This window comes from Battus philenor, unplaced genomic scaffold, assembly GCF_028537555.1.
Source record: "Battus philenor isolate CCGP_79_NKW_IND1 unplaced genomic scaffold, ilBatPhil1.0.hap1 SCAF_7, whole genome shotgun sequence".
Taxonomy (NCBI): domain Eukaryota; kingdom Metazoa; phylum Arthropoda; class Insecta; order Lepidoptera; family Papilionidae; genus Battus; species Battus philenor.
The window spans coordinates 8,603,218-8,628,067 of NW_027181737.1; the positions used below are offsets into that span (position 1 = coordinate 8,603,218).

The window sequence follows — 24,850 nt, forward strand, 5'->3', positions numbered from 1 at the left end:
ACGTTTATGACACTCGTATATTAAGTTTGTAACTCTTAAGGTCAAATAACACCGCCTAACTGTCAAAGAGAATTCCAATGATACCTCTCGCCTTTTAGGATGGCGGCCACATTCATGATACCCACACAATCAACTTCGAACATTGTACTGTGGTATCCTAATTATCCACTAAAACTCAAAATTTAATAATAAATAAGAGTACATTTTAATTATTGAATTTTATTACATTTGACGAACTCAAAAATTTATTTGAGCACGTTTTTTATTTACTGCGTGGAACTTTAAACAAGAGAAAAAAACTGATCCAATTTAATAAGAAAAGTATTACAAGTTCAAAAGCAAGTAATCGCCGGCATTAGTCTTTCGCTATCGCTTTGATAATAAAATTATTATCGTGTTATTTCCCCGCAAAGATATGAATCGATAGATTGGAACTTAATACCTTTCGTCATCATATTTATCTAAATATAATTAGATATGATCAGTGTACCCATTGTTTCAGTTTTCTTTATATGTTAATGTAAACTGACGTCTAAAATTTAAAACGTTATTGAAAAGTAAACAAAGTGTAATCAAAGTGTTACTGGATTATGTCGCCTAAACATAACTAATATATGAAATAAGTTAATAAGTGACAACGTGAAGTCCGTGTATTTATAGTTTAGAATGTGATATTATTAACAACTGAAACAAAATGCGCTCCAAATATATCGTCGTCTGTTACATCGTACTGTTCACGTTTAGTACCAGTAATGGTAAGGTTCTCAAACTTTTATTATAATATTCACTAATTATCAATGCTATTCTAAGAACAATCCTTTACAACGATTGCGAAGTGAAAGATAATATTTTTAACAAGAATAAAAAATTAACAGTTTTCGAAAAGAAAATTAAAAATGTCGTTCAATTTGACAAAAATAATAACTTATTGTTAAGGTTAAGTCAATAAATCGATGAGTTATTGTAACAAAGCCGCAACGCAAAAAAATAGTAGGAAAAAAGTTATAATGAAATCCTTGAATAATTACTAAACTAGAAGGAATATCAAAATTGTTGGTATATCGAAGAACGCGTTACGTTTTGAACTGAAATAAATGATCACAGTCATAATTATACTTTAAAATACCCTAAAAATATAACATTGCTGCTTTACAAAAAGTTATTTTAGTTATAGTCCTCCATAGTAGTAATTAGCTAAGTAGTAGTAATTATTTACGGAATAAAACCAGCATTCTCGTTTTATTCCGTAAATAATTACGAAATTGATCAAACAGTCTTTTGTGTTATTCACGTTGTGCTCATGGATATACTGTGAACAAAGTAATAATGCTATACATTGATGGTTTTTGAATTTATAGATTTTCGAATATATGGCTTAAAATATTGATAGCACAATATTTATTGTAAAACTGTGCGTATAGTTTAGTTCAAGGAATATAATTTATATCGTTACTAGTAAAAGATTCAAAAAACTTTTAATCGTTCTATAATACATGTACGATTATTTCAGTAACCAAAATACTGACGATGAACCGGAAATTACGTCGCCTATATACGACCATTGCAAGACCTCCCCCAAAGATATTTATGGGAGAAGTACCATAATCGCTACGCTTAGCAGGCGGGTTAGCGATCGCAGTGTGTTAATACGGTATGCCAAGGTCGTTGCTGCCTATCCTCTGGCAACTTGTTTGTGAGCAGTAGCAATCCTAAATAATTAATGCACAAAGTATTCGTGATTGTATTCTGGGATTCGAACCCGCGACCCACGTTCGCAAATCTCAGTCTTCTATCGCAGAGCTATCATTTTAAAAAAATATAAAATTCCGTAGATTACAAAATAGTTTAATGAACTTTGTGGCCATTGCGGTCTTGTTTCAATTCTATCGATACGTAAAATTCGACATTAGAATCTTTAAGCAATACAATAACTGTTGTATCCTCGTGAGTTAGATTAGGTTAGTTACTTGTTATCATAATCGAATAACAATGAGTCAAAAAATAACCTATGGAATAAACTATTTACACTATTTTTAATTTAATTATCAATTGTAAATGCGGATGTCTGACCTTCATCGTGTAATTCCTTCTGGTATGAGTTATGTTCCATTCATGGTTATCACCCGTATGGAATGCTATTTATATGAGGAATTTCTTGCCATTTAGTGCTAAAAAAAGTTAAATGTTAAATGCTTAGAAGTAAACATATTTATTTGTCTACAGCATGCTCAATGGAAGGAGTGTCTAATTGGTTATTACCAGTGACTTTGAGTATATATGACACGAATCAAGGGATTTTCTTTCAAAGATCTACATCCAATATAGCGGGTAAATTTATGAAATTTATGATGATGTATGTATAACGATAAAAGAACCTAACATGTTTTAGTATTTTAGGTATAAATTCCGTTACGAACAGCGAAGAACTAAATGCAGGGCCATATTTAACAGTTTCATACAACGAGTCATCCGAATTTACTATCGCTACGAATAGTGAATTTCAAAGTTATGAACAATTTGAGACGAGCGATTTAATAGCGGTTACCGTTGTGTTTAGGTGCTCGGGTGGCAGTGAAAATACTTTAGTAAGTTATTATTGATGTTCAAATACTAGAAATATAAAATAATTATCTATAGGCTACAAATACTAAAGTTGTATAATATACAAAGATCACTAAGGAATGACGTCGAAGCAAACGGGGTACAATTTCGTTTCCTTGGATACAAAACTTTTGTAAATACCGAAATAAGCTGTTTTAATGACAATAATCCTCATATTATATCCAATGAGGGACATAAGCCTTTCCCAAAGTTTTCTAACAAAACCGGCCTTCGTTCACTATATTCCGACGATTTTAACAAGGTCGTCTGTTCACGTTCTGGATGGACGACTTACGCTGTGATCCGTGGTCTCCACTCAGAAATTTTAAGGTTTCATAATTCGCTTTAATAATAACTTAATAACTTTACAAAAATTAATTACTCACTGCGTTCTGTGGTCGGTTAATGAATGTTGTTTATTAAAGTTATCTAAATATTGAAGGTAAGTCCATATATAAATGTGGTTAATGTTTATTTAGTTGCTTTATTTAGTAAGCTTAATCCATATTATGTACTATTAATAACCAAGTCCACCCGTCCTATGCTACATTTGCCAGTCCCGGTACCACTAAGTAAAGTTAATCTTTGGTGCATCACAATCAAAAAATAAATTGTGGCCTAATTAATAACATCTACATTAATTTCTAAAATATTTTTTATTATGTAATATATAGGAAATGTTTCCTTTCTTAAAATATTACATTACATTGAGTTGAAATCCACGATATCAATAATTACATTGTTTTATCAGTGAAGCAACGCTTTGGTTTTTTTACAAACATATTCTTACAAAAGCACTTGAACATTTGTATTAATAATTCCCTGTGAGGAAAAATCTTTAGGGTATAAAATAGAACAATAAGAGATCAATTAATGTCACAATTCTTGAGAATCAATTAATCTGAAAAAAATTTACGAGAATTTACGAGATGTATTGGAAAAATGTAACGACGTGTTCCGGAAACCATCTTTAATAAGTAGCTTTTTCGTAGTAAAGAAACTTTGTATTTTTAAATTATGCATGTACAGAGAAAGTTTGCAAAAATATCTTTCTCTTCCGAGAGTAAGAAAGTTCGTCCTTTGCGTTGAAAAATTAAACAATATTACAGAATGCATTCTGATCGTGTACTGTTTTATTTTAAAAAAAGTTCTACGATTATTTTTGTTGGGGTCGTGTTCCAGGTGCTGATCAAGATTGATGTAAGGCTGATCCATATTTTGTTGCTAAAGCTAATGAAAGTTCAGGGTGCAATACGTACACGATTCTGAATGTCATTTATGGTAGGAGAACATCCATTCTCCGAGCAGCTATCTCGAGGTGCACCTTGTGTTGCCGGTGTCGTCATAAAGCATGATCTGAGCCCTATTCGACCTTGCTAGTAGAAAAAAAGACACCACATAGCGCACATAATGATTAAAATCTTTGCTGTCTGTTTAATTTCCAGGTTTTCCAAATTAACGTCATAGACACCAACAACCATGAACCGCTATTTAAACCAAATAACACCTACAATTTTAAAGTAACACCGCCACTTCCACTAAGATTTTTGATCAATGATTGCGTGAACGACATAATTGTGCGCGATGTGGACTTAACCACTCAAAAAATTATTTTTGAAATAGAAGATAATTCCTATTTTGAAATTATTAATGGTACGTCAACTACAGCCAAAGAGTTTAAAGCCTCCATCAGAACAACTACTTTTATAAGAAGAATTCCAGAACCAATTATTTTATGGATAAGTGCAACGGTACGTTTTTTAAATGTTTATTTCAAAATGTGATTAAAAGATGGTAGGATATTCTGAAAAAAATATTTATACGACAATTACTTTATTCTATGAAATTATGGAGATAGCTTCAATGACTTTCTAATAAAAAACGAAGGGAAATATTTTAGCTGCATGTACGTATATATCGGTGTTACACTATCCATCGTGCATGCAACCCGTGTTACAAATTACAATACCCAAGTAATTTGAAAGCCTTCTTAACTACTTCTATTTAACTTTAGGTCAACGTTCGTCTGAATATCCAATTTCTAGTAATTATGTAGAGTTTAATAACAAATTCCTTTTTAAATTCTAACAGGATGTTGACAACACCGGCGACCCGCCTCTTACAACCAATGCAACGATCGTAATAGAGGCTGACAGTGAATTTGAATTTCCAGATGATCTCATATTCTCAGAAACTTTTTATATAGCTACATATTCAGACGGCAATCAAATTATTCTACAAAATGACATTTATCTCCTTCAAGGGTACGACGACCAAGTCACTTTTAGTTTGGAAGGAGGTATGCTATACAGAGTGATTGATGATAGGTGTAAAAGCATTATAAGAGTGAAAGCTAATTTAATGTCCATTAATGTGTGGCCAAGCGTGGCCATCATGATATAACCCTCCATAGATATCTTTGGGAGATGCCTATGCCTTTCAGTAAGCTTTTATGGGCTGGAAAGAAGGAGAAATTTGTATGTGTAGAAGAAGAATGTACACCCTGTCCATAAGTTAATGGTTAAAATATAATACGTAACGTAAGTGGCAAAAAGCTGTAGCAAAATTATCATTACTACATATTAAAATTATTTATTGGTAACTATCTGACCCTGCTCATATTATACTGCTAAAAGTTATTGGCCTCTCCTTTACTAATAGAAGCAGGATGATGGAGGATGAGCTTTACTATAGCATTTACTCTTTTAAAGCTTTTATACCTATAACTAATCAATCTATAGATTATTTTATTATTTAATACTACATCGTATATTTTCTATCACAGATAACAAAGATCTTTTTGACCTTGACGTCGATGGAAATCGAATTACATTGAGAGTTAAATCACAGCTATCCAGTAATTTCAATCAAATTATTTTGATACTTAAAGCCACTCGAGAGCATACAAACGACGCCACAGCAACAATAATTGTAAATCTAGCGGAAGGTATCATTCAGTAATTACATTAAAATAATTATTATAGCAATAAATAATTCAACTATATCATAATATTTTCAGAACAAATATTTGGATTTGAGAACGCTTACTATGAAGGATACATTGTGGATAATTCTCTAAATATTTCAAACTTAACTTTACAAGAAGGTTTTGACTACACTAATGTTACAATTAATATCTACAGCGGTAATTATGTAGTTAACTAAATCAATAAGTTAATTTAATTTTTTTCTAGGTGATTTACATTAACATTTTTAAAAACTTTATTCTACAGATTATTCTAATTATTTTTCTACCAATGTTGACCAGAACATTATTACATTACATATGGATCCACTTGATGAAAGTATTTTAATCGAAAATAACATTTTGACCCTGCACGTTGTTGCTGCAATAAACAATAGAACTGCCAGCTGTATTATAGTGTTAGAGATCATTAAAGAAGACTTTATTACTCCACTTTTCGAACGGAACATTTACAACGCCACATACGATGCAGTTCTTGGTGTTGTAGTAGAAAATATTACCTTAATCCAAGGTTACGACGATACCGTTACTGTATCTTTAACTGGAGGTTTGTAATGTTGAACATTTTCTTTACTTTTTACGATTACTAATATACCTACTTGATCAAGCGACTTAATCTATTAGTGCGTGAATATAAAATACTCCGAACACAGTAAACGTTATAATAATACGGCTAATCTTTTCAATTTTAAGTCATTAAAACACATTATTTTTTAATAATGTATCATATTCAAAATCATGTTTTAAGTTCATGAATGTTTCAAATACTACTTGAGTTTTTTGTTTCACAGATTATGAAAACTACTTTCAATTAGTACAAGATGGCGCTGTTTTCAAAATTAATGCTTCAAGCCTACCATCAGACGTATTAAATGAAAAACGATTACTTCTCATTATTAGTGCTTCCAAGCCAAGAACAGTGGGAGCTCATGCATTGATTTATATCACTATGCCTGAAGGTGACCAAAAACTACATTATCTCTAGTTATAACCAAATATATAACTATAAAATATAAAATATAAGGTTCAGTTTCTACAATAAATTTAAAAACTATCTAACATCTTTACATCTTTAAAATGAGCCTGAATTGAATATAAAATTAATCAGCATATAATGATTGAAAAGGCATGCTAATTTAAATTCAGTACAATTAATTATTTGTTTACATGTGTATTCCGATAACCAGTATAATTCATCAAACTAATTGTATAGATTTAAAAAAAAATTGTAATGTTAGATAGAATGTAAACACGTTAACCAATTAAATACATATTCATTCTAAAGCACTAACTAACCCCATGAAAACATTTAAAGAGAACAAAATATAAACAGGTTGACAGCGCAACATTAAATTCCTTAAACCTACCAATTCATTCATGCTATAATGATAGAGATCAGTTAAACATTCGCATCCTAATCACAAAAACTATCATTTTATATTAACAAACCAATTCCTTCTAAATCTGTCTTCTTTGAAAATACAATTTTGTAGATGCTTTTATCAGAATACTCATCAACTTACTATCTTTAACTTATCATTAACTTCTTTATAATATACGTGTTGTTGGATATTTAAAGGGCCTTATGCTATAAATTTCAAAAGGGAACAAAAACCACACAATATTGAAATATATCCATTTAAGTTAGATACACAGTTAGATTTAGTATCTCTTATAGATACAATTATATCATTAGAAATAGAAAAATCATATTACATTGTAGTTTAATAGTTATTGCCACTATTTGCCACGTTTTCTAAACTTTTTTTATTACAGCTAGGGCATTGGCTTTTAAATCTCTTACTTACAGCGGATTATTGATAAACGACAGTGTTGTATTAGAGACGATCGAATTGAGTATTGACTACGACGAAGATGTCACTTTCACACTTAAGGGAGGTAAGTGTATTTTATTTTTAGAACGTCGTTCATAGAACCTCCTCCTACGAGGTGGACGGATAGCCTTGAAAAGATCGTCGGAAGACGTTAGATGCAGACCGTTTTTAATTAATCACATTAAATATCTATGGAGGAGGCCAATCTCCAGCAGTTCAAGTCCTGCGACTGAAATGATGATTATGATTACAAAAACATATTATCGACTCGCGGAATCCGTAAAATTTTCACATCATATTATTTATTTTAAAAAAGAAACTATTCAAATTATGATAAGTACATGTATACACAAACCGAATGTCTATTACGACAATCATAACATAATTTTATTATACTGCTATTTAACATTTTTTTATTAACTTACATTATTTCAGAATACGAAAATCACTTCGGACTCTCTGTAAATGGAAATCAAATTTCTTTGAACGTATTGTACCTCCCAGAAAACGTAATTTCAGAAAATAATTTCGTTGTTTTTACTCTTACTGCAACGGTTAACAATTCAAATCAAGCAATTACAACTATTATTCTAGAGGTTGTAAAACAAGACGTTATCACACCTGTTTTTAGTCAACACATTTATAACGGAAATTACTTAAACGCTTTTGAAGTAAAATTTGATGATATATTTCTAATACAAGGTTTCGATGAAAGTTTAATTTTCCGTCTCTCAGGAGGTAAGTTAAACTTAATAAATAATATTATTTTTATTCAGAGGAAGCAATATAGTATATTATCTATTTATATAAAGAATAACGTTATATTTTTTTATAAATAATAATAATGCAGTATTGAATGGTGGTACTCGTATTGTATAATTTTATGTTAATAATGGACACGTTACACAACAAAAAAATGTGTTCGACGTATATGTGATTTTTACACATATTTCATAATATTCAGCAACAGTTTTTTCAATTATGGTACAAATTTAAATATATTACAACTATGTAATATTGCAGTAATGTTTAATTTTCAGATCATGCATATTTTTTTGAACTTGCTCACAAAGAAAATAATATTTCAATAACTTTGGCATCGAGAATACCCGAAGAGTTAATTTATAATGAAAAGATTTTGAGCTTTAACATAGTAGCAGAGAAATCATTGACTGTTGGAGCAAATGCTGCCATACTTGTTAAGTTTCCACGAGGTATAAATTTATGTTCGTTTCGATTACTCTTTTTAGTATTTAGCCATCGTTGTTTGATGATAAGTTGCTAATTTTCTTTATTAACAGAATTAACTGAACCTGTCCTTATGAGTTTTTCTAAAAACACTTATACTGGTCACATAAATAACTCAATGTTGTTGATTGAAACTATAACACTTGATAAAGGATACAGGACACAAACAGAATTCAATCTAACCGGAGGTACAGCTTTTTTACTTTTATTTCTCCTTCATATACAATCAGTTATTGGAATGATTTTATTTAGATTTTTTTTTCAGACTACGCATCGTATTTCGCTGTAACTAACGATGCTAATATCGTCTTCATTATTTTGACTGAAGAATTACCAATTGAAGTCACTAAAAATAATAAGTTTATAATATTGAACATTGAATCATTTTATCCGAATGCAATAAGAGGACATGCTACCATATTAATAGAAATTATAAAGGAAAAGCAACTAAGTACACCTATCTTCGATCGACCATATTATTATGGAGAATATTCTCTTGAAAATCAATTACAATTTCCGTCCACTATTCAGCTCAAAGAAAAGTCAAATGAAAATGTTTCTTTTTCTCTTGAAGGAGGTATGAAATTAAATTCTTTAGTTTGTTTTGCAATAACAACTATGTTTCGTTTGAATCTTTATGAAATATTTATAAGTTTTATGTTCGGAAGTAAGATAACAGTTCTAGAATATATTCTTAATTTCCTTAGATAACTCGGTGTGGTTCAATCTTACACTTTTGGGCGACGGTGTTGTATTACAACTCACTGAACCATTACCCTCAGAAATATTAGAAAATAAAAAACAGTTAATATTCATAGTCACTGCAGAAATAATCAACTCTACTAATAAAGCTAAAGCTGCAATTTTCATAGCAATTAACAGAGGTAATAAAGTTTTTTCCTTTTTAACAATAAAAGTAACAATAATATTATACAAATGTATTCTGTTATATGTCTTTTATGCTTAATTATTAAAAATAACTTTATGGTTATATTTTTACAGTTGTCAACGAAACACGTGTACTTGAATTTGACCAAATAAACTACATTGGTGTTATTGACAATGAAAATCTTGACTTACAAACTATATCTTTAGTAGAAGGTTTTTCGTCTGAAGTTCAATTTTCCTTAAACGGAGGTATTTATTTATCAGTAGTATTATATCATTAAAATTTCCAAAAAAAATTTTGTTGTAATTAAATTTCAACAATATGTCATATATTGTTGAAATTTAATTTATATAATTACTAAACGATTACTCGATAAAGAAAGAAGACTTCAAGATTCAAATCATGATATAAAAAACCCTTATTTACGAGGGACTACACTTAAACGGAGTACATTAAAAAATCTTTTCTTTCTAGAGTTGGCATCTTACTTCTTGAAGAGAACAAATGGATCCACAGTATCTATAACTTTGGAAAATGCAATTCCTAAAGATGTTCTTCCAAATAATAGAATTATAGTACTCGAGCTACAAGCATCAGCTCCGCAAGCTTTATCCGCTTTCGCTACTATAATTATTCAAGTCTTAGAAGATAACGAAATACCTTCCGATTTGGATATAATAAGATTCGATGAAAGTTACTATATAGGAGTCTACAATACAACCCATGGACTCATCTTTACAAGTATCATAACTCTGTCAGAAGGATATGATGAAAATGTTCAATTTGCCTTAGTTGGAGGTGACTTATTTTTAGTAGTCATGGTTTTTAGTAACATGTTTTTAAAAAACTTGAACTTAAAAAAAAATATCTGGTGCTTCTTAATACAACGTCTTTTACGCCCAAAAGCATTACCATTACCACACAATACACAATGTAAATACCAGCAGCAAAAAGAAATTTTGTGTACTTGTGTACATCAAGTTAGTAAATCTTTCCATGGGTAATGTATAGACTTTTGCAATAAGATCCCTGGTAAAGTTCACAAAACTCCTATTACTAGATATATAAAAAATATCAAAGAACGTTTGGGTGCTAAAGATTCCTACACTGTAAATTACTTCGAAGAAGATGGCACACCTTTAGAATGACGTGTTCGCTTCCATGCTATTTTGATGTTAATAAAAAAAATTATTTCCAATTCTTTCAAAAAATATATAGTTTTCTTCACTTATCATCTTAAATTGTGTAAAGAATTTTTGATATTGGATAGTTACTTCCTTAGTAGTTTACATTTATTATTTTTATTTATTTACCGTTATTGACTAAACTATTTTCAGACAAATCGGTGTGGTTTAGTCTGGTACCTGTTTTCAACGGAGTAACAATATCATTAAGAAGTTCCATACCAATAAGTATATTAGCGGAAAATCGGCAGCTAATCTTCGAAATAACTGCTAAAAAACCGAGCAGTGTGTTTGAGGCAAAATCTGCAATAATTATTACGCATACATACGGTAAACAGTAACATCTGTTACAACCTTAATTAAAATATTTTATACAAAAGGTTATCAATAAATATATCAATAAAGTTAATATAAATAAAGATATGACAATACCTGTAATAAATTATCTGACAAAAAGATGTTCCCATGTTCTAACTTTTTTGTTTGTGTTTCAGAAACAAATAAAACATTTATTCTAGGATTTGAAAAAACAAGTTACATAGGGATTGTTAATAGTACCACAGTTAAGCTGGAATCAATAGTTCTTGTAGAAGGATTTACAACAAATGTGGAATTTTCACTTGTTGGAGGTAATATAAAAAGTCTCATTAATTACTTGAAACATTATAATAATCATCACTGAAATTTTTATAAAACCTATTGTTTTCAGAATTGGCTTATTTATTCACAACACAAGTGAATGAATCAATTGTTACTATATTTATTCAAAACAACATTCCTGAAGAAATTATATTGAATAATCAAGTAATTATATTAGAACTAGAAGCGTCAGCACCGGAAGCTTTGTCTACTAACACGGTAATCGTGCTTGAAATTGTTAAAGAAAATCAAGTCCTTTGCCAAGTCTTGAAATTTGAAGAAGCTTACTACTCTGGTGTGTTAACTAAAAACGATGGTCTCAACTTTGACCATGTTATTATGTTGGCTGAAGGTTACGATGAAACTGTAGAATTTACACTAGAAGGAGGTCATAATTTTAATAGATATTTTAGATTCTTTTTTTATGATTTTTTTATACAATTTAATTTTTGCAATATTTCAGATTATGCTCATTGGTTTTCAATTAACCAGACTGAAGAAGGTTTAACAATAATTCTTTCTACTCCGATACCAATAGAAATACAAAAGGATAAATTCCATTTTATATTCACAATTACCGCTAAAAAACCAGAAAGTATTGACGCTCGATCAACTATTGTCATTTCTCTACCGAATGGTAACAAAACGTTTCTTTTTGTATAGAATAATTGATGGCTTATTTTAATAAGTGACGGATTATTCGGATTCTACATAATTTTATAATTGAACCTAATTCGTGTCGCGTGACATTCGTTTTCTCTAAAGCTAATCTTAATTCGAAATGTGGTTTTTGTTCTTTGATAATATTTACAGAAAAATATTTCAAGATTTTTTGGCTAAAATACAAAGATGTTATTAAAGTTTAGTTCTATTTTTTTCGTTTATTTCAGATTCTGAAGATAACAATAATACATATTTCAATAAATTACTTTACAAGGGTGCTTTGTACGGCGGGAGTATTACACATGAAAATATATTTGTGTCTGGATACAATGTAACTAATATTGACATACTAGGAGGTAGGATATCCTAATATTTATATATCAGATACAGTATTAAATATGAGGTCTATATTTATGTTGTAAGGTGTTATATGATTCGATATTAATTTTACTGAAGTATAAAGAAATGCCCGACAACTAAATTTTCATATAATTTCACAGTTTGTTGAATACACACTACATTTTATTTGCAAATTTCATCTAGACCATAAAACGAAGGCCAGTCTATTCATATTCACCAAGCGTGTTTGTACTTCAATTTGTAACATATAAATTAGAGGTGCTTATAAATCTTTAAAGGATGAACATTTGTCAGCGAAAAACTTTGCAGGTTTATCATTTACTTTAATCATTCTCTATGAAATGTTTTTTTATTGTTATTATTAATATTATTAATGAGTTTTCTATTAAAATGTGAAAAGCCAATAACATTTAACAGTTAAAAGTCTGTCGTAACAGATAGTAATTCGCTTTAGAAAATATTTTTTCTTACTATTATTTACATTATTTATTATTTCTGGGTGTACCATGCATTAATTGGCTGAAAATGAGCTATCTTTTAATTCATAACGTAATAACTTACCTATTTAAGGATTTTACACTCATCACCAATGCTCTTGTATATTTATATAATAAGTATATTTTTACAACAATGTTTAATTGAAACGATTTATATTTTAGTATTTTGACCTCAAAAACTCTTAACGGTTCATATGTTTTTCAGATCACGCAAATTTCTTCGTCGCCCACATAAATACAGGATTTGTGACTGTGGAGTTCATGGAGTCATCGCCTGTACCACCGGATGTTTCTTATATCTTTCTAGAACTACACGCTTCTGGTGCAGGCAGTGTACTTGTGCTGGAGGTCATTGATTCAGGTAAAATATTTCTCCCTCTTCTTTCTTTCAGCTAAAAGACGCACATTGCAAGGCATAGACCTCGTCCAAAGATCACCACGATGAAGCGCCGCCGGCATTCAGTTTTCCGCAACATTGACTATATCGCCAGTCCCTAATTACTTGGTACAAAAATTTTTAACTCGAACGCATCTAAATATTATCGAAAACTGTTACCCGGAATAGTTATTACTCGTAATTAGAAAGGAAGCTCTATTAATAATTGGATACTTTGCAAAATTGAACAACAAAACATTTTCTCGTTTAGTATCCATCATATTATAATATTATAAGTCAAATCAGCCACTTCTATAGCCACAAAAATGTCTAAATAAAATATATAAATATAGCAGCAAGTTATATTTTATGAAATTAACTTTTGAATAATGGGTTCTCAAAATTCCGGAGTTGGGTCTTAAGGTGGGACTGTGGACCAGCAAGTGCAGCGCAGGACGTTCACCCACCAGGTGGACAAACGACTTGTTTAAGGCCATTGGAAGACACTGGGCGCAGTATGCAGCTTCCAACCTGTCCTTTTTTAAAACCTTTGGAGATGGCCATCATCATTTCAGCCTGTACAGGTCCACTGCTGGACATAGGCCTACTCGATAATAGCGCTATTATTATGAAATTTATATACTAAAGGGTCATGCCATCTTATATTACCATGCCATTACATTACCATATTTGCCATATATATTGATATCAGTAAAACCTCCAATGCCGTGTTCGTAAGTTAGCTAAGTATGTTACTTTTTCGATGAACTATTAAAACTAAATTAATTGCTTTATGGAATAATTATCAGCGAATATGGTTATTAACTTAATTTATTTTTGATTCCTAATAACTACACATGTCTATATTAATTAACGAGAGAAATCTCTGTAAGCCAATGAGCACCAATAATACATACATTATTAATATCAATAAACGTATTACGTTACAAGAAATAAATTATATATTTCTTTCATAAATTTATTATGAGTTCGATGAACAAACAAAATATTTTGATATCGAAAATGTTTATTAACATCTTATACTTAGAATTTTTCGTTTTCATACACTTTTTTATATACAAACACGGAGTATATTTAAAGTATTCGATAAAACGATCAGATATGATGATTCATATTTTTAATTATTACATACTTATGTTATCATTATCCTTCGATAACGAAACTGAAGTGGTGAGCTAAAGAATGAGATCTATAGTAAATGCCGAACGACGTGTAAAGTCGCAATTTGTGATAGCGATCTATTCAGCACTCTGAATCATTACTCCTTCTAAACAATTAAATAGAGCCGCTGTATGGCTTAATAATTAAATAGCAATCGAATATTTTCTTAAAACTAAACATTAAATATCTATTTATAACAAGAATAAGTTTTTCATATGTGTATTTTCACCTTTTGTAATACATAGTATACATTTATTCAAGAAAGAAGTTACTCGTATCCAGCGTCTTGCGAGGACCTTAGCAAATTCGTGTATTCACCTTGCCTTTGAATTTCTTATACTACGCTTGCCGATCTTTGGTTAGTTCCACTCCAAAACCATAGGGTCCCAGCGGTCATCTGTTCTATGCGCTGTGACCTGCTCGCTGCCATTTCGATTGGTAATCTGCTGAGCTATGACGGTTACTTTCGTCCGTTTACAGATCTCCTCATTCCTGATTCGTTCTCATAGAGCAATCTCAAATATTGCTATATTTTATTCCATTTCTTATGAGTTTGTTTTCCAATTTATAACGGTATGTTTTAGTGCCGTAATTTATAACTAGGAATACAGATTGGCCTTAGAACTTTGCCTTAAGGCACAGAAGGATATTAAACATTAACAGGATCATAAACATTGCTTTAAATAAATTATACAACTTAATAATTAAAATAAAATTACCACAGCAATTTCGAATCCAACCCCTTCCTTGTACACCAGTTTTTCATCGACTGCAACACGCACAGTATTCTAATTTAATAATTAGCTCGGAATGACGATTTTTATATTGTACGTGTAATAATTATATTCTCAGGACTATTTTTGATATTATTGAATAGGTTTCAAAAGCTTACTGCTAGAAGCTGTTTCGCGCCATTTTATCATTCTTTTCTATCCGAAAAAAATATTGAGATGATATCAATGATATTGAATACATTTTAAAGTTTTATTAAAAAAATGGACATCACCCAAATGAATGTGACACTTTTGACGGGCAGATAAAAATACTTAAGAAACAACTAATGAAAAAGTGGCCGGAATTTATCCAAAAAAGTTATGGTTGTTTTATAATAGACCAAAATTATCTCTACCCGCTTAGTAAATACTTATAAAGCTTGGTTTGTCCTTTCAGCTCATAGACCCCCATTGCAAGGTATAGACTCTCTCGAGGGGGTATCTATGGCGATCGCAGTGTAGCATAATGATACGCAAAGGGCGCTGCTGCCCATCCTCTTGAAACATGTTTATGAGCTGTGGCAATTCCATATAATCAATGCGAATAGTAAATTGTATAAGATTGTATGACAAGAATTTATCACTAAAGTTCGAAAAAAAAACAAACTATTACGTCAGAGCCTTTACGAGACTCGTTTATTTTGGTGAAATTCAGCACAAAGTTTTTGCTCCTACTATGACTATATTGACAAATTCGAAGGATTAAAGAGTAGGTTAAAAAAGATTACGTACTTCGTACCCAATTAAGTCGATTTTGTATATATATCGCTAATTTTGATGTGTATTAAGCATTTAAAGCCTTATTGGAATACCCAGTTGCTGGTTGTATAAACATTGTTTAAGAAAAAAGTTTCAGAATTTTTATGGAAACGGTATTTCGAAAACACATCATTGAACATGTTTATTTTAATTCAGAAAGAGACGCAAGAACTAATATTATAAATAGAGCCCACAATTATTAATGACATGTATTGTGTTTATTTTTAACAAGATTCATTCTTTGCTTGCTCTTTTATTTTGTGAAAACTTCAGTGACCATTAGTAATTTTCCAATGTAATTTTTTCCGTTGTTGATTTGTTACTCATAAGTATTTCTTCTGTGACCTTATTTTACATAGAACTTGGTAATTATAATCCCTTAACTTTTTTATTCACAGTGAATCCAGTTTTACCAAATATAACATTCAGCTCCGAGACTTATGTTATTCCTGTGAAGATGTCACAGACTGGGCTCGTCGGGACTGTTAGTGCAACGGCTGACAACAACGAACCAGTCACATATTCTCTACTGATTGAAAATGGTAAATATACATTAATATGCATAAACAGCCGCTTTTTTGAATATTTCTATATAAAACATTAAAACCGCTTAGCTTTTTCATTTAAAACAAAACGTAAACTGAACTATCACGCAGTTATATTTATTCGACAAATAAGCGGTAATATAACGGTAATATAAGCAAATTACATAAAAGAAATATTTACAAAATCCAATGTTTATACTTAAACTATATACATATACCAAATTTTCAAATATATTTATTTATCCATCCATACTCCCCGTCGATCAAGAAAAATTTTGGAACGGCTTTCGCATTATATTATTATGATCTATATACACTATTGAGTCCTCCCCAAAAGGAAATTAGTATCACCTTGACTACATATCACGTAACGTGCTATTATAGATAATTATAAAGTAATGCCACATAAGAAACGTCCTTTCATATACCTGTTACGATACGGTTTACACTATCCAATTTTATTTTTATAATATTTGTAATGCGTACACCTGTGTTTTGTTTTAATGGTTATATATCTAATATATTATTAATCACCAAAAAAAACAAACATAAATTTATTAAGACAACAAAGCGCCTGGTATTTTTGAATAGCAATATTTCGATAGAAGAATTTTAGTGATTCTACTATTTTTGTAATTAAGACTAACAGTAAATATATATTTAATATTATCTTATGAATACATGTGTTATAAATTTTATTAGTTCCATAGTTAACCATTTTTAAATAATACATAATTTATTCGATTGATCAGATACTGATGTCATAAGTACAATTATATTATTTAAGTTGGACATTGACATCCTGCTTACATTTTGACAAGTTCTCTCTAAACAGCATACCAACTGCGAACTGAAAGATCATTAAAAAAATTAATAACCTTTTTCGATAAAACGTGTGTGATAAAGACATTAATTAATATTCGGCATTCGGTGTTATCTTCGCCGAAACCGTTACACTGTATTTATATATACATAAGTTCTCTTTTACGATATTTCATAATGTTGCATGTAAGCACTGCGCTTTGTCTTAATCTGGATTTCAAATTTGCGATGAAAAATTATAATAGAAAATTTTTGGTAAATAATTTAAAATATATATTTAGTTTTGATAAAACGTATACTTCACACCCTCCTTAGTCACTCAGAATACTGCAAACGCAGGCCTCACAACAACAATGACTCCACCCATGACAGATGAGCATTACACTGTTCATAAGCCGCTTCGCTTCCGGGGATAGCTGATACCGCCCCCGCCTCTGCACACAGCAAAGTCGAACCTAGATAGAATCCGTATCCTAATTTCATCGCCGAGAATTCTTTGTTTTCATCTCGCATCATAAACTTAGACTCACACGAGTATAGTCTACCTTCGTGCGAACGTCTTCTTTCGACTGGCAAAATCAGACTGGTTTCATTTTGTTAAATTGAACCCTTCAGTTCCGCAAACTCTGTTGAAGCTGCCGGGCAAGCAGCGTTAATGTCAATAGATACTGTTGCTAAAACCATAACGCAATATAATGTGTGCATCTTAATTTATGATATTTCGTTATATTATGTATGTAAATAATAATTATAACATTAGCCTTACATTATTATAGCAAACGATCGTTTTTCTTCCTATAACCAAATATAAAATTTATAATTCAACTATTTTTCTGAATGAAATGTCCTTAAAGACGGTAATAAAACAATGCACATATATAATAAAGATATATATTTGTCTATCTTTGTGTAATTAACATAATCGCTGTTAACATTGACATTTATTTTTATTTGGACGTTAAATAATGACTGACGGTTGACCCATGAAGATGAAACGCATAACATTAACAACTTTAAACCCATAATAGTTTTCCGCATTCAATCTTATTTTACTTTACAACAATGAATTTATCTTTTATATTATTAAATGATGTATACAATTTTAAAAGTAAATTTATTATTTATATCTATGTATGTTAAAAATTTAATATACTTATCGTGTCTTTAACTCTCTTTCATATAATAGGAATTTTTCGATAAAATATTACTATAAATGAGATTTTTCTTTAACTTTTAAGTTAACAAGATAATAAAGAAAATTAACAACAACTTCATTACATGTATGTTATGGCATAAATTAAAAATTGATATCCAGATAATTTTGTGAATATAATTCAGATCTTTCGAAGAAAGTCAAGATCGCTATATATAATAGCGAAGGAAATAATGTGATAAGCGAATAAATACCTTGTTCCTTTCATTATAAAATTTTAATTAACATTTATTTTTCTTAACAAAGTAAACATTATCGACTCGGACACTAATATATCTGAGAAGTTAAAAACTCTATTGAAAAAATTGTAATATATTGATGTATATTAATTTCAGTTCAACTGAAAGAACGATTGTTCATAAACAACGAAGGAGAATTGCATCTTGCGGCTCCTGCTGGTAGCGGCGTGCACACGGTCGAGGTAGTAGCCACTTCAATCTTCACACGAGTTAATGGTTCTGCTACGGTACGTATGTACTAATTCTCCTTATATCATCTTCAAAAATTACAAACATTTATCAATCATTATCATCGTCATAATTTCAGCTATATGACGTCCACTGTTAAATATAAGGCTGCCCCATAGATTTCCACGCACACTGGCTGGACGCGGCCTTTATTTAGTGTCTTCAGACAACCATAAAAAAGTCCCCAGTCCACTTTGTAGGCGGACGTTCTACGCTGTGCTTGCAGGTCAGCGGTCACTACTCCAGAACCTTAGGCTCCAGTTGGAACAGCACGCTTAATGGCCTGCCCGCTCCGCTATACCATATCGGTTACTTGCGTTACAAACATCATCTTAAGCATAGTTACATAAAGAGGGCAGTAGCCGCAAGGGTTAACCATTGGGTGGGTCATGTACGAGTGAAGGTCATGATTTATGAAGTCTATCATCAACTTGAGCATAGAGTGCATGATGCACTCAAAAGTAATTAGTATGTTGATAAAACACCAAATGATGAGTAAAAAGAGTCAAAACCGCTTTCGTATATGGCACTAATTATCACCAATATTTTTATTTTTCATTAATATGTATTTATCACCAATTATACTTATCTAAGTTATAATTGGTATTATTTTAATACGAACGAATTGAATTACTCGCATAATTATAAGCAATTCGTAGGAAGGTAATCTTCTAGAAATACCTTCATTAAAACGGTCTGTAAATCATGAGGTGTGAACATCTTGAATTTAATAAACTTATATAACACGATGTCTATCTTAGCACGCTATGCTGTTAGTGTTTTAAAATGTAATAAAAATGAGTTTAGCTGTTCATGAAATTCGTGACTTTAGTAACTTTATCTTAGAAACTACAATTCTCGTGTTAATTACTGCTTACGTAATTACTTTAATGCATACACGCTGTGAGCAGTAGTAGCCTTGCGGTAGAGGACTGAGATTTGCGTTCGTAAATTGCGAGTTCGACTCTCGCAATACAATCTTACATAATTCGCACTTTGTCCATTAATTATAAAGGATAGCCACAGCTCACAAACAAGTTTACAGAGGATGGGCAGCAGCGTCCGTTGCGTACCATAATGCGATCTGTGATCGCCACCCGCCGACTAATTACGGATAATATGGTATATCTTTGAGGGAGGCCTATGCCTTGGAGTGGGTGTCTATGGGCTAAAACGACAGTACATGTCATGACGTTATATGCATGCAGATATTTTTTCTTTTTTGTAGTAAAATATTTAAATATGTTGACATATTACATACAATGCATTTATTCCTTTATTCAATCAAAATAGTTAACAGCGATCCCATGTTTACGCTCATAGCGTGAATGCCAAAACAACATAATTTTATAGTGAAAAACGGAAATCAAATTAAGCTCCCGATAATAGCATCATTAAACTTAAAGTTACGAGGTTTGCAAACGCGGTGTGGTCCAAGAAGTTTTCGCAACAAACTCGATTTTTTTCGTGATCATTTTCACATCCTTGAAGCAGCAAAGTCATTCAATCCAAAGCCTCTTCATCGCTTAAAACTTCCGCACAGTATAATAAGATTATTACAAGCTTTTGTTTATTATACTTTTGAAAATTATAATATCGTTATTGAGATGCATTACATAATAGTGAATTGTAAGACTTTGTGAGCAACTACCAAAAAAAATTGAATTTTTTTACAAAAGAGTAATTAAAGAAAGAATCATAAAATTATTGTTTTATACTAAGTTATGCATATAATATTAACAAATTTTATAAATAACAATCATCGAAAAAACCGAAGAAAATCTAATTTAGGAGTAATAAGAAATACTCTATGATAAATTAAAAATAAGAACGCATGTTATATGTTGTAATCCATTTAAATGTAACTAGTGAAATTATGATAACTTAAAACATGAAAATAATTAAATATATGTTTAATTTATACTCCTTGTTTGGTATATACAAAAAGGGTTATTTTTATTTACCAAACAACATTTAACAAAAAAAATCTTTTTATAACGACCATTTTACGAAAATAAATAATTAAAGTAAGCCATACAGGTTATATTTGTAAATTGACTAAAGATTGAGATTGAGAAGACTAAAGACATAGTTTTACAATACACTATACTTCTGCCCGCCTTCTCCTTGTCGCCTTAATTATTAATCGCTACATTATGATATTATTGTCGAAAATGATGAATATGAACGACTTTTATCGATGTAAAATATTTAAAATACTCCTATAAAATCAGTCACTCTTTAATAACTTATAAAATCCATCACACAGACATAAAATCTTATCTCTTGCATTAAATTGTAAAGATAAATGTAAAATCGAGACTTAAAATTCTTTGTATAACTAAGAATTTTAAGTGTCGACTTCGGAATTTTTGTTTTATTTTACTGAAAAAAATAATTATTGTTTTAATTGAACATGGGTACTATAATACCTTTCTTAAATAAGTTTTTTTTATTAAATTAATCATAAACATGACAATAAAATTATAATAATTGATAACAAGTTGTCATTGTGTACAGGAATGTTGTGAAACTCAAACATATGTCAGATTTAAAAATTATAATTTATGTTTCATTCTTTCACCCACATTCAGCTGACCCTCTGCAATAAAAAAGGAAATAAACAATTTAGTCAAGATCGCAAGACGTGATAAAACGGAAAAATAATAAAAACACACAATTTTTTAAGAGACACAATGCATACAGTTCTCAGAAGAACTGGTAAATTTAAAAAATTGATCGATTCGTTCATTATTTTTTAATAAATGAGAATGCTAAAGGACAAAGGCAGACTTATTTATTTTACGATATCCAAATTATGAATAATTGAAGCCATTAGAACGATGAACAAAATTAAGTTATTGTTTAATCTTTATTTTTATAAAGGGTTTTAGTTTTATTATAGTACCATCATGGCCGCATCCATTAAAAAGCATACAATTACAAAACATGTTACTTGCACCTTAGAAATATATATATATAATATAATAATATAAAAATATATATAATTTTTTTATTCATTTTAATAATAATGTAACTGTTGTCGATGTAGGAATAGCCAGAATACTGTTTACTAAGCCTACAGATAGATTGTTATGTGTTGATAGTTTTACTCAATGCTTCGCTTCGGACTCATTCCACGAGAATATGGTGGACATCATCCACCGCTCCACATTTTGAGCAATTTGTTGTAGGTGTTTTACCCATTAATTATGTACATTGACCTAGTGGATTGTGCCCTCATCGGAGCCTCATGGCTGTAACAATATCCCGTCTGCAGATTTCCGCTTGCACGAACCAGGGAACACAGAGCACATATGATTGCACAGACCTGTACCAAATGCCTCTAGATTATGATCTGATGTCGTAATATTCTCTCTGCGTATAGCTAATAATTCTGCGTGATAACTGATAAACTGATAACATTAAATGTAAGAGAATAGTTTCTTTGCGGGTCAAAAATCACAAGTCCTGTACGATCTTGTAAAATCCTGAAAATGATTAGGATAAGTATTTTAGGCAATTCCTTTTAAGCGAAATTAGATCCTAAATAAATTGAAATAACTTAGACTTTATTTATGTTTCTCTCGCTACTCTTTTCGTCTTTTCATACAAAACTTTTATATACTCAACTTTTATTTTTTATCGAAAAGCTAAGATTGTTTTTAACATTATAAACTTAAAATGTTGTTGGAAGAAAAACTTTGTTAAAAGTAATTCTATTCAATTGTTTATATTATCCTAAAACGCTGTTTAATTTACGACACTAAAAATTTAAGTCAATTTTAAAATTTAAAGTACCTTGCGAGTAATTGATTTTTAAAATAAACTTTATGTAGTTATCTTTTTTTCCTCAAGCTATTATTCAACTTTTATTTATTTATCATCAAACAAAATATTTATAGTTTTGAGTTGGAAAGAAGTATGATAACTGCAGTCATAAATTAAAATTTTAAGCTACATTTACACACTTTATCGAATTAATACATTTTTTAATTAAAAACTTTAAACAATTTATGTTTTTCTTATTCTTAAATTCCAGAACACATCAATAACAATTGTTTGAGAAAGCTTGAAATACTGAATAGTACAAAACTAAAAGTTTTACCCCAGCTGTGATATTTAACCCCAAATAGACTACTCTTGAATTCCTGAGTCAGATCATAGATTCCAGCCTTATCCCTTTTAACTTTGTTTGCAAAGAAACCCGTGAAATTGCTGACAACCCTTTACTTACATTATGTCCAAAATCATTGTAAATAATGAGAAACGTTAGTCAACATTAATAAAAATCGAAGACGTAGACAAACTCATCTTTATCAACTAAAACGTATTATTAAAAATATAACAATAGATATATGTTATTAAATATAATAATAGAATTAAGATAACAATATGAACAGAAGTTTATCGCTTTACGGTATTTTACAAACGGCAAAAAAGCGATACGAATTTCATACCGGCAAGCAGTCATTAAGCACAGGCGAGTAATTATTTTGTCAATAAATAGCCTTCTCATGTTTCAATTATGGCAATAAAATTGGCAGGCATTCACGACCTGAAAAGATATCTGATATTGATATTAATTAGGATCCATCCCACATATGAAAGCTGTAAATAAAACGTCTTCGGCAGAGTTATTGAAACAATAAAGCATTAGCATCATTTAATGAGTTTATTTGACAAGCTCATCAAATAACCTTTACTGTTTAACGTCCTTCGATATTAAAGAAAGTCCTTCGAAATTAAAATTATTTTAAAGTAATGAAAAATAATATGCGTTATTTATATAGGTGTGTTCCATTCTAAAAGATCACTATCCCACAATATCATTGTTTCTCCTCTATCATTGTTCCCATTAATAAAACATTAACATTTTGTATTGTTATATATATAGTATTCTATGTCATTTTAATATTTTTAATGTAACTAATTCATTCATAAAATTGATACATTTTTTACCCTTTTTACAGTAACTAATGTGTATTATTGTAGTAGTTTGACTATAAATATAATTTTGTGTTATTCTTACAAAGACAAACTTATTCACAGGTCATTCTGGCGGTGGAGGCAGCTGATTTCTGTTCAAACGAAATCGTAGTACCACCTTTAATAGTTTTAGATCGAGATGAAGAATCATCACACGAAAATCTTGTCATCTTAAATGCTACCTCTTTCGGTGACTGCCATTTCGAAATGACTAATCGATGGCCCATCTATCAGACTTGGCTTTACGTCGATGAAAGAGGTCTTCATACTAGAGCTATAGACAGAGAGGATGAATCGATAGCATACATGGCTCTTTCACAGATACAAATAGAGCTGACCCTGCAATGTGACACAGATAATTCAACGATCAGAAATAGGCGTTCACTAAGAGATAATGCGGCGTCGATATCTCTCGGACCCTATGATTACGGCTCTCATAAATGGGTTTTAACGGACTCTATTTTATATAATTCAAGGCGAAGCTTCGTTAATCTAATTGTGAATGATATTAACGACAATGATCCGATTTTTGTTTTAAAAGAAAATGAACCAATTGCTGTAGGTTATCCATCACCTGAACTGGAAGAGATCATCTTGCCTGAAATGTTATTGGAATTACAGGTTAATATATTTTTTTATTTATTTGAAAAATAGGATGTGTAACAATTACACGGATTGCTTAAAAATCTTAGTATGAAACGCCAGTAGAAAGATCTTCGATAAGAAAATATTTGCATTATAAGTTTAGATCAGTAAAACATTTTTAAATTCTTTTTCAAATTAATTGTTGCACAACAGTAATAATTTATAAAAATTATTATA

The 24,850-nt window shown here is 30.4% G+C and overlaps 1 protein-coding gene across 1 annotated transcript in view; it reads left to right on the forward strand.

Annotated features, from left to right (window-relative positions):
- The first annotated feature begins 539 nt into the window (after positions 1–539).
- LOC137931034 (uncharacterized) overlaps positions 540–24,850 on the forward strand; it is a 30,479-nt gene continuing 6,168 nt past the window's right edge. Inside the window, exons 1-26 of the mRNA XM_068774429.1 lie at positions 540–755; positions 2,224–2,328; positions 2,398–2,585; positions 4,047–4,352; positions 4,693–4,900; positions 5,387–5,548; positions 5,621–5,746; positions 5,835–6,134; positions 6,379–6,546; positions 7,364–7,486; positions 7,858–8,160; positions 8,463–8,636; positions 8,724–8,858; positions 8,936–9,247; positions 9,378–9,554; positions 9,673–9,807; positions 10,034–10,357; positions 10,897–11,073; positions 11,238–11,372; positions 11,453–11,770; positions 11,846–12,019; positions 12,273–12,401; positions 13,108–13,263; positions 16,391–16,534; positions 18,908–19,038; positions 24,092–24,649. Of these exons, the coding sequence (XP_068630530.1) occupies positions 695–755; positions 2,224–2,328; positions 2,398–2,585; positions 4,047–4,352; positions 4,693–4,900; positions 5,387–5,548; positions 5,621–5,746; positions 5,835–6,134; positions 6,379–6,546; positions 7,364–7,486; positions 7,858–8,160; positions 8,463–8,636; positions 8,724–8,858; positions 8,936–9,247; positions 9,378–9,554; positions 9,673–9,807; positions 10,034–10,357; positions 10,897–11,073; positions 11,238–11,372; positions 11,453–11,770; positions 11,846–12,019; positions 12,273–12,401; positions 13,108–13,263; positions 16,391–16,534; positions 18,908–19,038; positions 24,092–24,649 (5,229 nt within the window). The 5' untranslated portion in view covers positions 540–694. The remainder of the gene's footprint in view (positions 756–2,223; positions 2,329–2,397; positions 2,586–4,046; positions 4,353–4,692; positions 4,901–5,386; positions 5,549–5,620; positions 5,747–5,834; positions 6,135–6,378; positions 6,547–7,363; positions 7,487–7,857; positions 8,161–8,462; positions 8,637–8,723; positions 8,859–8,935; positions 9,248–9,377; positions 9,555–9,672; positions 9,808–10,033; positions 10,358–10,896; positions 11,074–11,237; positions 11,373–11,452; positions 11,771–11,845; positions 12,020–12,272; positions 12,402–13,107; positions 13,264–16,390; positions 16,535–18,907; positions 19,039–24,091; positions 24,650–24,850) is intronic.